The sequence below is a fragment of the Zingiber officinale genome, chromosome 1A (assembly GCF_018446385.1).
Source record: "Zingiber officinale cultivar Zhangliang chromosome 1A, Zo_v1.1, whole genome shotgun sequence".
Classification (NCBI taxonomy): domain Eukaryota; kingdom Viridiplantae; phylum Streptophyta; class Magnoliopsida; order Zingiberales; family Zingiberaceae; genus Zingiber; species Zingiber officinale.
Window position 1 is genome coordinate 74,607,181 of NC_055987.1, and position 14,094 is coordinate 74,621,274.

At 42.6% G+C, this 14,094-nt stretch overlaps 2 protein-coding genes and 1 long non-coding RNA gene across 3 annotated transcripts; all 3 read left to right on the top strand.

The window, feature by feature from the left end:
• The first annotated feature begins 932 nt into the window (after positions 1 to 932).
• LOC121998766 lies at positions 933 to 3,028 on the top strand. Its single transcript, XM_042553812.1, has 4 exons — positions 933 to 1,343; positions 1,580 to 1,676; positions 1,719 to 2,563; positions 2,708 to 3,028. The coding sequence occupies exons 1-4, from the start codon at positions 933 to 935 to the stop codon at positions 3,026 to 3,028; spliced, it is 1,674 nt and encodes a 557-aa protein (XP_042409746.1).
• Positions 3,029 to 3,501: 473 nt separating this feature from the next.
• Positions 3,502 to 4,967, top strand: LOC121998771. The gene is made up of 2 exons (XM_042553823.1): positions 3,502 to 4,268; positions 4,622 to 4,967. Exons 1-2 carry the CDS (start codon positions 3,502 to 3,504, stop codon positions 4,965 to 4,967), a joined length of 1,113 nt encoding a protein of 370 aa, XP_042409757.1.
• An 876-nt stretch (positions 4,968 to 5,843) lies between these two features.
• LOC122005425 lies at positions 5,844 to 7,150 on the top strand. The gene is made up of 3 exons (XR_006118397.1): positions 5,844 to 5,895; positions 5,979 to 6,068; positions 6,699 to 7,150. It is a non-coding gene; the product is annotated as an uncharacterized LOC122005425 (long non-coding RNA).
• Positions 7,151 to 14,094: the final 6,944 nt, after the last annotated feature.

A 14,094-nucleotide genomic window follows, 5' to 3' on the forward strand; every position in this document is an offset into this window, starting at 1 on the left:
TGGATTTTGAGGTTACGATGTCGATTTCTCGAATCTTGGATTTCGAGGATTGCGAGATTTATGAGTTTTACGAGGACTACGGGTTACGAGGTTTTACACTTGGGATTCGTATTTTTCCGGTGTGACTGTTCGGATATTGGGACCAGCAGTGGCAGGATATCTCCAAGCTATAGGATGTAAGTTAAATTACTGTTGTATTATATTGTTGTAGTCTTACCTTGTTGTTCATACTAGGAATGAAGCGCGGAGATACGACCCCTCGTCCGCGTCGTGGTCCGGGCGACCACGGAAGCAGCCTATCGAGTCGGTGGAGGCCGAGCCAGGGAGTACGAGGCGCATTCTGTTAGGGATCCTCAGAGGTCGAGATTGATAGTAGTAGGCGGACTCCTCGGGTTCCTATGAGAGATCCGGGTTTTCAGCCTCGGTGGTTTCTCCTATATTACCCCCAGTTATCCCCACTCCGGTTGCTACTCCTTGGGTGAGGGATAGAGCACGTATTCCACTATTGGCTCGGTCGGTGAAGGACCGATTTACTCTATTTCATGGGTTCCCGACTCGACTGTTGCTCGATCTTGGTTGGGAAATGTGGAGGATACTTTTGAGTATTTAACGTGTACCGAGGAGGAAAAAGTTGAATTAGCGCGTACCACCTACGGGATCAGGTGTTACTTGGTGGAAGATGCGAAGACACTTTTTGGAGATCGGAGTATTACCTGGACTTTATTCCGAGATGCATTCGAGAGACAGTATTTCCAGCTCCTTATCGTATGGCCCGTCGGCGAATTCTTACATCCGAGCAGGGGGATAGATCTGTGATGGAATATGATGCGTAATTTAACCGGTTAGCTGAGTATTGCCCTCATTTAGTTGCCCAGGAGAGTGATCGGTTAGATCAGTTCACTCAGGGTCTTGCAGTATATATCCGTATCAGGATGTCCGACTTCACTCCTAGTACGTACCGGGAGGCGTTGGATAGAGCTTTGATGATTGAGATGACACAACAGCAAATTTCCCTAGAAAAAGGAAAGGATAAGCAAAATGCCCAGGGTACGACTCCAACACAGAAACAACAGAACCAAGGTCAGAAGAAACGGAAGAAATGGCAGGGATCCCGGGCTACTTCAGGGGAGTCCTATCGATCATCAAAGACAGGACGATCATCTGCTGGTTCTTCTAGACCTCCTCAGAAGGACTCTTCGGATGGACTTAGATGTTTTAGATGTGGTGTTGAGGGCCACGCTAAACCTGACTGCCCATTGAGCCAAGATATATGTTACTACTGCAAGCTTCCGGGACATGTGAGCCGCGATTGTACTCTGAAGGCTCAGCTGCAGGCTGCCAAGGTTACTGCTCAAGGAAGTCATAATACCCAGACTCGACGGCAGAAGGGACCGCAGAAGACGCAGTATACCATATTCAGAGTCAGCAGTACCCAGCAGTACCTGTGGCTATGCAGTATTCCTCGATTGTCCCGTCACATCAGATGCATCCGGCACATCAGTATTTTTCGGCGCCACCTAGCTGTTGTTCGGTGATCTAGTCTCAGCTGTTAGCTACTACTCCATCGGCAAATTTCCAGACTGGTACTGAGATGCCGCCGGCATGCACAGAGGCAGGACATGTTTATGCTATTACTAAAGAGGAGGCACAGCGGGCCGAGGGATCGGTCTTTCGGGGTATGATTACTGTTTATTCTTTTCCTGCTGAATTATTGATAGATACTGGTAGTTCCCATTCTTTCATTTCTTGGATATTTCTGAGTAAGATTTGTAGATTATCGGTTCGTCGGACTCATATATTAGCGGTATCTTTACCCTCGGGAGAGATACTAAATATCAGTCAGGAGATTAGAGATTGTCCGTTGGATTTCGAGGGTCAGACCCTGGTAGTGGACTTGCAGGTTCTAGATATGCTAGAATTTGACATCATTTTGGGTATGGACTGGTTGGCCAGATATTATGCTACCGTGGATTGTAGCGCGAGAGTGGTTACATTTAGACCTCCGGGTCTACCATCCTGGGTATTCATGGGTACCAAGGATGAGGGGATTTCTGTCATCTCAGCTATGCAAACTCAGAGATTATTGTCTCAAGGATGCCAGGGGTATTTGTTATCTATGATTAAGACTGATCAGGATCATACCCCACCGCTTTCTGACATTCTTATAGTTCGGGAGTACCCCGACGTATTTCCAGAGGAATTACCCGGCTTGCCCCCAAAGAGGCAAGTGGAGTTCACGATTGAGTTGATTCCGGGGACAGCACCGGTATCAAAGGCTCCATATCGCATGGCACCTAAAGAATTGGAGGAGTTAAAAGTACAGTTACAGGAGCTGCTGGATAGAGGGTTTATCCGTCCTAGTGTGTCTCCATGGGGAGCTCCGGTACTCTTTGTGAAGAAAAAGGATGGATCGATGAGATTATGCATCGACTATCGGCAGCTGAATGCAGTGACTAGTAAGAACAAATATCCACTGCCACGTATAGAGGATCTGTTTGATCAGCTCAAGAATACTTGTGTGTATTCAAAGATTGATCTGCGCTCTGGCTATCATCAGCTCAGTGTGAGAGATTCAGATATACAGAAGACAGCCTTCCGTACTCGATATGGACACTATGAGTTCTTGGTAATGCCATTTGGGCTTACCAATGCTCCAGCAGTTTTCATGGATCTGATGAATAGACTATTTCTGGAGTTCTTGGATCAGTTCGTGATTGTGTTCATCGATGACATATTGATATATTCTCGATCCGAAGAAGAACATGGGCGACACCTTCGTATAGTATTGGAGACGCTCCAGCGAGAACGTCTCTATGCAAAATTCAGCAAATGTGCATTCTGGTTATCTTCTGTGGGTTTTCTGGGACATATTGTTTCTAGCAGTGGTATATCCGTGGCCCCACAAAAGATAGAGGCTGTTACCAGCTGGGAGCAGCCAAAGTCTGTACAGGAAATTCGTAGCTTTCTTGGTCTGGCCGGGTATTACCGCCGATTTGTTGAGGGCTTCTCTAGCATAGCTCTGCGTTGACTCAGTTAACCAGGAAAGGGGTGAAGTTTTGCTGGACAGAGTCTTGCGAGACGAGTTTTCAGGAACTCAAGCGCAGACTCATTTCTGCACCTATACTAGTACTTCCTTCTGGAGATGATGGCTTTGTACTTTATACAGATGCATCATTACAGGGGTTAGGCGTAGTACTCATGCAGCATGGACGGGTAGTTTCTTATGCCTCACGTCAGTTGAAAGAGCATGAGAAGAATTATCCAGTGCATGACCTGGAGTTAGCAGCTATTATATATGCGCTGAAAATCTGGAGACATCACCTATACGGGATCACCTTCGAGATATTCACGGATCATAAGAGTCTTAAGTATCTATCTACTCAGAAAGAATTGAACTTAAGACAGAGAAGATGGATGGAATTCTTGAAGGACTATGACTGTACGATCAACTACCACCCAGGAAAAGCTAACGTGGTAGGAGTTCTTGCCTGTCACCGTGTGATGGTTACAGAACTGGTACAGAAATTTTCTGAGTTGGGATTAGTAGAGCAGGGTCAGACTGAGCGGGGTATTCTGTTATCTATGGTTGCCCAATCACCCATTGTAGAGAAGATTAAAGAAGCTCAGGCTACCGATCAGCATCTACAGTTTTTGTGTAGCAGAATTTCCCCAGAACAGCAGACAGGGTTTTCTTGTGATGGAAATGGAACTCTATACTTCCGGGGGAGATTGTGTGTTCCTGAGCTACCTTCTTTGAGGGAGGACCTACTTCAGGAGGCACACCGATCCAGATTTGCGATTCATCCTGGCGGTACACGTATGTATAGGGATCTGAGACGTTCTTATTGGTGGGCTGGCATGAAGAAAGACATCGCAGATTTCGTTGCACGATGCCTTGTATGTCAGCAAGTGAAAGCTGAACATCAGAGACCCGCTGGTTTACTCCAGAAGATACAAATACCAGAATGGAAATGGGAGCATATCACGATGGATTTCGTCGTGGGTCTACCCAGGACCCGACGAACACATGATACGATTTGGGTGATCGTTGATCGATTAACCAAATCTGCTCATTTCCTTCCGATTCGTAGGACGGAGGCATTAGAGCGATTAGCAGAGTTGTACTGTAGAGAGATTATCAGGCTTCATGGTGTATCTCTCAGTATTATTTCAGATAGAGATCCGCGGTTTACTTTGCGATTCTGGCAGAGTTTGCAGCAGGCTATGGGTACAGAGCTACGATTCAGTACCGCTCCCACAGACAGATGGTCATCAGAGCGTACCATATAAACATTAGAGGACCCACTGAGATCATGTGTCATGGACTTGGAGGAAGTTGGGAGGATCATTTACATTTAGTAGAATTTGCCTACAACAACAGTTATCATTCAGCGATACAGATGGCACCTTATGAGGCGTTGTATGGCAGAGCATGTAGATCGCCGACCTTATGGATAGAAGTTGGAAACACAGATTTTAGGGCCACAGAGTCTTCACGTGATGCAGAGATGGTTTGTACCATCAGCGCAGGTTGTCGAGGCTCGGGATCGACGGAAGAGTTATGCGGATAGGAGACGGAGACCTTTAGAGTTTTCTGTTGGTGATCATGTATTCTTACGAGTATCCCCTACGAAAGGAGTAAAAGGTTTGGGTTGAAAGGTAAATTGGCACCTCGCTACATTGGACCCTTCCAGATTCTCGAGAGGATAGGTGAGGTGGCGTATCGAGTGGCGCTACCACCATCACTTACTGGGGTGCATGATTTATTCCATGTATCTATGTTGAGGAGATATGTACCGCACCCTTCGCATATTCTCACTGATGTATCAGTTGTACTTCAGCCGGATATATCTTATGAGGAGATTCCAGTTCGGATTTTGGACCGCAAAGAGCGCCGGTTGCGGAACAAGACAATTCGACTGGTCAAGGTCAGATGGCGGCATCACTCAGATGAAGAAGCCACCTAGGAGTTGGAAGATAAAATGTGAGCTAGTTACCCACACATATTTACCGAAGGTGAGTAAAGTTTATTTCAGTAACTAGAATAAGTTTATCTACTACTTCTTGCTTTGGTTGGTAGTGGTAAATTTGGGGACCAAATTTTTATTAGTGGGGGAGAATGTAATATATGCGAATTTATTTTTAGGGTTATCGTGGAATAACCTTAGGAAAATTTTTAAGAATTTTTAGAAATTTTTCTAGAGTTAAACGGAGTCCATATGACTCGTTTTAAAGGATATATCGATAGGGTTAGATGGGGGCATGTTTGGAATACCCAAATTAAGTTGGAAATGACTAAGGTTAAACTTAGGTTTTAATTTAAGCTAACCTAAGGTTCGGATTAACCTCGCTATAAAGCCCCGAAGCCTTCCTATTTTCCTTCGACTTCTCTGTTCCTCATCTGCTCCTCGCGATCTCAGACGTCACGCGACCGAGACCGGCGACTTCGTCTTCTCTCGGTGGCGCCGGCGAGGAGGGGACCTCGGAGCTTCGACAAGAAGAGAGGTTAGTTATAGCCGAACCTTCTTTCTCCCCGATCCCTTCCTCCCTTCGCTGATCTCGATGAACAACAGCGACGGAGCTGCGATTTGGGGATTTTGGCCGGCGGTCGGAAGGGGAGCGAGGGCACCGACGTTGGATCTAGCCAGTGACGACCGATTGAGGGAGGTAAGAACCCTTGTCTTATTCCCGATCTCTTCATTGGTTCGTCGGCAAACACGGACCGAGCCCTAGCTATGATTCCTTAAGGTAAACGGTGGGTTTTGGTCTTGAAATCGATCCTCTGATCTTCTTCTGTTTTTTATTCGGGTAGGTTTTGGCTGTGAATCAAGGTTTCTGATCCCTTCTCTGTTCGTTAGCAAGAAACAGGACCGAGCCCTAATCGAAGGATTGGAGGTAAGGGGGTTGTTCCCTGCCTTGAATTTGGGTTCTGATTCTTCCTATGGTATTGATTCGAGTGGTTTTGATTCTGTGGACAGAGGTGATGTGGTGATTCCGGCCACCACAGATTGATTGGATTAGTTCTTCCACCGGAGTTGTGATCATCTCCGGCGATAGAAGAAGTAGAGGTAAGGACATCGACTTCTTGTTGTTGTTAACAGATTGGGTAATGATTTCTAGCTGCTCTTATTTCTTGTTCTGTTGGTAGAAATTAGGAGTGATGTGCAATTCTTGTTCTTTCCTCATGATCGAACCCAAGTAGCATTAAAACCAGTGTAATGCTTGAAGCTGGATCCAGGACAGCAGCAGTAAGAATTGTGTTGTCTAGGTGTTAGGAGTTCTAGTGTGCTGGTGCACTAGAATCTCTATGGCAATTGATCGGTTTTTGGTTAGCAGGAGTGAGAATCTCTGTGCTGGGTAGTTGAGGGTGGAGCATGTGGTTTAACCAGAATCTGCAACATGTTAGGTAACGTTTAGGATTGCTTTCTGTTAGGTGTTTGTGGGAACCTACGGTTTAATCAAAATCTGAAATGGTTTTGGTGAGGTTTAGGTTGGTTTCTGTTTGGGGTGTGAAAGGGTTAAGGGGGATTTAATTCTTGAAGGAGTTAAGCTAAGTAGAAAGTTAAACTAACTTTATCAGTGGAAGGAGTAGTAATTATAGCTAGCTACTATTGTAGAATTGGTTATTTGTTCATAGGTGATTCATTTATGTGTAGTATATGTATATGTATATTACATGAACTGTATGTGTGATACAGGACCTTGATTTATACGAGCAGCGTGACGTGGGGTGGTTCTGTTGATTGCGGGATATATCGAGGCGGGTATTTCTTCCTTAAGTTCTATTTAGTTCTTTGAACTTTAAAAGCATGGTTATATTTGGACAAGTAGGTTGCATTCCTTAAATCAGATTATTTGTTGTTTTCCTGCTTGTCACTTTTGCTTGATCTTTGATATAATCTGGGTTGATTCTTTACAGTCTCTATTCTTGTTATCTGTGACTCTATTGTTCATACACATGTAGAGTGTTGTAGGGATGACTGTATTGGGTATTTGTGGTCTATACCTGTCTAGGTTGTGATTGGTACGTGTTATGGGTTGTACATGATTAACATTCCATTTGCATAGTGGTATGTGTAGTTACGTTGGTTATGGGTATTGGAGGTGTTTATGAGGGTTGAGGTTGTGGCATGGATGATGATTATATATATATATATCATGTTCATCATTCATTGCATCGATGACCGTTGTCTCCCTTGTGGTTGAGAGAGTCATCAGTTGGTTTGGTTTAGCACCGCACCTCGGCCACTCATGGGTAGTGGTAGTTGGAGCAGTTGCTGCTTGTCCTATCGTGGTCACTAGGTTTTGTGAGACCTGGCGTTGTCAGCAGTCAGGGACCCTGATGCTATGTAGTTAGATAGCTACTAGCGGACTGTCCGCCTCGACCACTCTATTGTGGGCTGGAGGGTAGTACAGTTGTCACAGACCCAAGCCTCTCGGCCATACAGGGGTCATGGTGTCTAGAGAGGTGGCGGGGGTGACCATGGAGCATGCATGCACTTTTGCATATGATGCACGGTGCATCTGTGGGGATATTTTTGCATACATGCTTACTAGATATTAGTCGCATGTGATTGTGTATTGTTGCATTTGATTGAGCTATGTATGCTGCATATGGATGCCATGTCGCATACATGTCATTTACTTTACATATATTTGCAGTCGTATATGTATTGCACAGGTGTCGGGAGTATGTTGTTGACTCGGTGGGTTTACGGATCATGGTATTAGGGTATTGGTTCTGTTCGGGTATGTACATTTATGTTATGTGCATTTATTATGTCAGGTATGTTCATGCACAGTTATTTTATCAGATATGGATAGATGAGTTATGTTATGATAGCATATTCTTATTCTTTACTTATGGAGACTGTATTCTTTGATTCCTATCTCATTATGTAGACCATGCTTTATCCTGTCTATTGTACTCACTACCCCGTCTATATTATGTTGGTTTCAGGCAGTAGGTAGATGATATGGAGATGCTTGGAGTATGCTGCTGGTCGGTCCCCTTTCCCACGTCATATCCGAGGACCCTTATCGGTTTTGTTTCTCTTTTCCTACACTTCGTATTTGTTGGGTTTAGAGTTGTGAGAACGAATTGTGTTTTTGATACGTGTATTGTGGACTTGTATCTGCGATGTGTTTCATGGACTTTTGTATTTGTGGGTTTCCTCTTCGCCTTTCCGTTGTGTTTTGATATGCCCGTGTGGGCTACATATTAGTCGTATGCTTGTTTTCATTTTTTTTTTATCCAGCCGTGTAGGCTGTGGATTTTAACTGCGTGGTTGTGTTTCTTTTGTGCACATATATTCCAGCCGCTTGTGGCTGATGTATTTTGCTTGTATGTAAGGTTCAAATTGTCACCTATACAGGGGAGATGCTGCCGAAATTTTTCGGTAGAGACTCACCCGGGGCGTGACACTTGAGGAAGAGAATCTATCATTAAAAAATGATATTAAAAATTTAAAAGAAATGCTAGAAAAATTTACAACGAGATCAAAAAATTTAGACTTAATCCTAAATAATCAAAAAGCATGTTATAATAAAACCGGACTAGGATATAAGTCGAATTCAAATAAAACCTTCAAATCATTAATAACCCAATACAAATCAACCAATCTAGCTAGGGTTCCGAAAGCATGTCTGACCACGCAAGTAGGACTTAATCAGTATTATATACCTAAAGAAAAAATACATTATATAAGATCGAATAAACCAAACCAAAATCCAAAATACAAACCTAAATCAAATTCAAAATCTAAACAGTTTAAAAATCAACAAAATTATCACCAAGTTAACCATAACTATAAAAAGAATCGACACAAGCCTAAAATCAAAATTTATTAATGGCCAATAATTCAGGGGAGGCTCCAAAACTAACTTACCCGACAGGGTAACCCAAAACAAACTAACCCGGCAGGGTAATTAGAATTAGAGACCAAGTTTAACTTGAATCATGGTACTGGTGAAGTTTTTGGATGATAGTACGTTAGGGAAGCTTGGGCATCGCATGTCTAAAAAGATATGGCTTCGATCTGGTGCATTTGGCCAAGTGAAACTGACCGAAGCTACCCTTAAATGAATCCTAACCAGTTAGACCAAGACTTAGTACTAAGTTCCGTGGATAGGACTATTCGGAAAACCTCGAAAGGTTGGTTACTTCTAATGATGTCCATGTGACTCACCAAGCTTAGAAGTTTATCCGAAGAATGCCTATTTGTGGAAACCAAAGCTAAATCTGAATCTAACACACGTTAAACCAAAACTCCATAATTAAAAATCCAATTTCATCTCACGAAATCATAGGATTCCCTGATTGAAAATATAGATCGGGTGAGATGAATAAGGTTTCAACTAAATTTTTTTTCAAAATTTTAATTTTAAACTTAAAAATTATTTTCAAAATTTTAATTTTAAACTTAAAAATTAATTTCAAAATTTTAAATTTTAAACTTAAAAATTAATTTCAAAATTTTAATTTTAAACTTAAAAATTAATTTCAAAATTTTAATTTTAAACTTAAAAATTTCAAAATTTTAAATTTTAAACTTAAAAATTAATTTCAAAATTTTAATTTTAAACTTAAAAAATAATTTCAAAATTTTAATTTTAAAATTAAAAAAAAAAATTCAAAATTTAAATTTTAAACTTAAAAAATTAATTTCAAAATTCTAAACTTAAAAAACTATATCAATACTTAACTTCAAAACCTAATCTTAAAAATAAAAAAAAATAAAAAAAAACTTAAAAACCAGGGGCGGGCGCCCCTGGTATTACCCTCCGGGGCACCCGGAAGGGGATCCGGGTGCCCCGCCCTAAATCAACCCCGGGCGCCCGGAAGGGATCCGGGCGCCCGGAAGGGATCCGGGCGCCCGGAGTCCCCTATAAATAAGGGGCAGCAGGCGCCCCCAACCTTTGCCCCATCAATTTTCACTTTTGCCAAGGTTAACTCCGAACCTCAGTGCGAAAGTACTTTAAATCAAAATTTTCTTGCGGTGAAGACGCTGTTGCGATTCAACCGAGGTCGTCAGATCTATATTTGTCGATGGCTCCTCGGTAAAAATTCTTCCCCTCTCTAAAATTTTAGTTTTTGTCCTCTCATTTTTTCTTAGAATATTTTATTATATATATACAGTAGGAAACGAACAAATACTGGTGCTGGACCCTCCAATGCTAGTACAGACCCTAGGTTTCCCACAGACGAACTTAGGATTAAGTTTGAGTCAACTATTTATAGGGCCATTAGGACTACCTGCATAGATAGGTCATTCTTTTTAGTTTCATGTCCCTCCGTTTTAGAGGTTATAGACCACTATAACTTAAGGAACCTTGTAGAATGTACCAGTCCAATAAACATAAGTCTGTGTGCCAAATTTTGCAATAACCTAGTGAAAGTAGACGATCTCACCTATACCACTAGGGCAGCGGGCACTGATATCACATTTACCCCTATGACTATCCGAGAGTTTTTAGAGTTGCGTCCATCTACATGTTCCTTTTTATGCTATCCTCCCAGGGATCTACCATTCGGAGATCCCTACTCACATATTACTCTCGATACGATTTATTCGTATTTTTTTAGGGGAGAGCGAGATCCCACTGTGACACAGTTTAGGTCGGTAGAGCTTCGGGTCCAGGACTACGCTCTCTATAGAGTTTTAGTCCTTTGCATTTTACCACTGACTACTCGGGACATCGCTGTGATGCGCCCATTTCATTCATTCTTACTCTATGCCCTGAGTCATAGGTTAGATATCGATATCAGCCTACATATCTTCTCCACCATCATCTACTCGGCTGGATTCGTGACCGATAGACGAGTCCACATGCCATTTTGTCACATTTTGACAGCCTATATGTCCTCGTTGCACATTGATATCACTAGAGGAGACATTGCCCATATGACCGAGTTCGATGTTATAGTAGCTTGGAACTTCTCCTTAGCTGGTGTCCAGATAAATAGGGATGACGGGACTATGTCTTGGCAGAGGGGGGCACAGCACCAGCCCGATCCAAACGCACAGGTGGACGAGTTCATCCACCACCGCCCCCAGCTCGAACACCATGCCACGCTCCCCGCACTCTAGCCGACCGTATGACCGGACTAGAGAGAGCTATGGCGAGTCTCCAGCAGGAGAACTCAGATTTTCATCGGGACATTCGGCGAGAGGTTGCCGAGTTACAAGCTGCCGGGGATACCCGACACACTGAGCTGATGGCGCTTCTTCGATCCTTGGGATCTGGGCCACCCCCTTCATCATCTCAGTAGATCCAGTTATTACTCACTTCTGTAGCTACACCACCTGTAAAATATTTTGGATCTATCTAGTGATATTTCAGACTTACATTGATTATGTTCTATTTTTTTTCAAAAATACTTTCAAAAATGGTTTGTTCAACTTATAAGTTAAAACTGTATGTTTTCAAAACTTTCCATTTTTAGATTTTCAAAAACAGCTTTGGCCTTAGACTAGTTTTGAATCCCTAGAAAGCATGTACCCATAGGTCTAGTTTTTGAGCATCTCACCAACACCTTAGGTTTACCTTGCTTGTGTTTGACAAACATAGAAAGGGGTGAGATGCATAGGCCAATTGTCTGGACTTAAGATGCTTAATTCAGTGCATCAGCATAAGTCTGGACGTTAAATACAATTCAGATATTAATCAGATTAAGTTGATCAGTCAAATCAACTTAATCTGACTAACCAAGTGAAAGCTACTATCTTCTGATAGTCAGTTAGTACCTAATTGGTTAGACAGCTAGTTAAATTTAAGTATCAAGTTCAGGGAGAGAAATTAACTAAAATTTTGTGTGTTTGAAAAATGTTTTTAAAACTAATCTATGTTTGAACATTAGATTACAAAAAGTTAAACTTAACTAAGTGTTTGAAAAACTTGGAAGGTTAATTCCACCTAATTTTCAAACCTGATTTAAAAAGTTGACTATTAAACTTTACAAATTTAGCTTTTATCAAATTAGCCTTAAAAATTTATTTTGGCAAAATTTAATCTCACTTAATTTTTGCTTTGTTTTGAAAAAGTGAAGTTGAAAATTTACCTTTTGAAAAGTAAATGTTACTTGTCTCCCCCAAGACAACTTGATTTGTTTTACTTGAATTTTTTTTCTTTCCTTGAATTTTTGAACCAAAACTCAGATATTTTTCAAGATCAACTGTTTTTCAGTAACTCTAAACTATGTTTACGCTTGTTTTTTGATGAATGCCAAAGGGGGAGGGTTAGGTGGTTAAGTTAGAGCAACTAAATGCAAACTTGAAAAACTAACTTAAAAACCTCGAAAATCATGCTTGATTTTTGCATATATTTATCACTAACTTAACCAGGTTGTCATTCCATCAAAAAGGGGGAGATTGTTGGTGCGGTTAGCACTAACGGTCTAACTCAGGTTTTGATGAATGACAAATCAGGTTAAGTTAGGTTCGTCGTTATCTAACACTCTGATCGAGTGTGCAGGATAAGTCCAGACAGGTCGACGGGCTGACCGGATGTCTGGCACGAAGTCCAGCTAGGTCGACGGGCTGACCGGATAGCTGGCGAGAAGTCCAAGCGGGTCGACGGGCTGACCGGACGCTTGGCGAGAAGTCCAGACGGCTGACCGGATAGCGGCGAAGTCCAGCAGTGTCGACGGGCTGACCGGACGCTTGGCAAGAAGTCCAAGCGGGTCGACGGGCTGACCGGACGCTTGGCAAAAAGTCCAGACGGGTCGAAGGGCTGACCGGACGTCTGGCAGGTAAGTGAGGTAAGTCACTGGAGGGGAGTGACTACGAGAACGCGTTCCCGGGAAGGGAACATTAGGCGTCGATCCGGCTTAGAACCATTTCGGATGTCTAAGTCGAGATCGTGACTAGATTCCGGTCTCGGAAAGACAGAATCTAAGTCATACTACTTGTGCTAATTCCTACTATGATAAAATGTGCTAACAATCTGTTTTGCAGGATATATATTGCCTCGAACTAACTTTGTTTTGCAGGAAAAAGGAGATTTCTGGAACAAGGTGGTCCAGGCGCCCGGAAGGCAAATTCTATCCAGCCAAGTCGTCGCCACGTGGAGCATCTCGATTTGAGCAGCTACGTCACATTCCAGGCGCCCGGAAGGAATCCAGGCGCCCGGAGCAGCATATAAAAGAAGCCCCAGACAGGAGCTTCAGAATGAATAATTAATCTGAGAACTCTTCTACTGCTGGTCTTGCTGCTCGACGTTCAGTGCGACGCCAACAAAGCTCCGACAAAGTGCTCCTTCGGTTTTTATTTAACTCCCTTGTCGGTATTGCTTTATTTTCACTAGCATTTCCTGTATTCATTCTGTAATCATATTTCGACTTGTTAGTGATTGCCCAACGAAAGTGGTCAAGGACCACGGGCCTTCGAGTAGGAGTCGTCACAGGCTCCGAACGAAGTAAAAAGCATTTGTGTCTATTTTACTTTTTCTCTGCGTTTATACTCTAAGTTTTCGAATCGATATTCACCCCCCCTCTATCGAATCTAACGGTCCTACACAACCCATACTCAAATACTTATAACCCTGGATGGAAGAGCCATCCCAATTTTTCTTACAGAAATAATCAAGATCAAGGACCATCTATGGGGGCAAGACCAAATTTTCAAGCTGGGCAACAAAATTTTCAACATCTATCTTCTCAAGGCTTACCAAAGTCAAATATTGAAAAGATGCTTGAAGAAATTATCTCAAGTCAGAATGAAATGAAGCAAGATTTAGCAAAGCTCATTCAGAGAATGGATAATTCTGAAAAGCATCAAAAGATCCAGGATAGTCAAATTGCCCAACTAGCTTCCTCATCATCCAGAGCACTAGGACAACTTCCAGGAAAACCTGATGTGAATCCTATGGAGCATTGCAATAGAATTGAGCTTAGGAGCGGACGGACCTTGGGAGACTCCCAAGTGACTGCTCCAAAAGGGATACAAAAAGAAGAAGAGCTCTCTCCTCTTATACCAAATCAGATTCAAGCTAATGAGGAGAGTACCATTGAGGTTGAAGAGACTCTTCCACTGAACCATCAGAGCAAAGCTGTCCCTTTTCCTCAGAGACTTACAATGCTCAAGAAAGATGAAG

What these genes read in the sequence shown, in the direction of transcription:
- LOC121998766 (XM_042553812.1), top strand. Translation starts at nt 933, where the DNA reads ATGTCCGACTTCACTCCTAGTACGTACCGGGAGGCGTTGGATAGAGCT. An exon ending in CTCAGCTGCAGGCTGCCAAG is followed by an intron (nt 1,344 to 1,579) that starts GTTACTGCTCAA and finishes GCAAATTTCCAG; the next exon opens with ACTGGTACTGAGATGCCGCC. An exon ending in CTGGCTATCATCAGCTCAGT is followed by an intron (nt 2,564 to 2,707) that starts GTGAGAGATTCA and finishes TTCTTGGATCAG; the next exon opens with TTCGTGATTGTGTTCATCGA.
- LOC121998771 (XM_042553823.1), top strand. Translation starts at nt 3,502, where the DNA reads ATGGTTACAGAACTGGTACAGAAATTTTCTGAGTTGGGATTAGTAGAG. An exon ending in ACCGCTCCCACAGACAGATG is followed by an intron (nt 4,269 to 4,621) that starts GTCATCAGAGCG and finishes TATTCTTACGAG; the next exon opens with TATCCCCTACGAAAGGAGTA.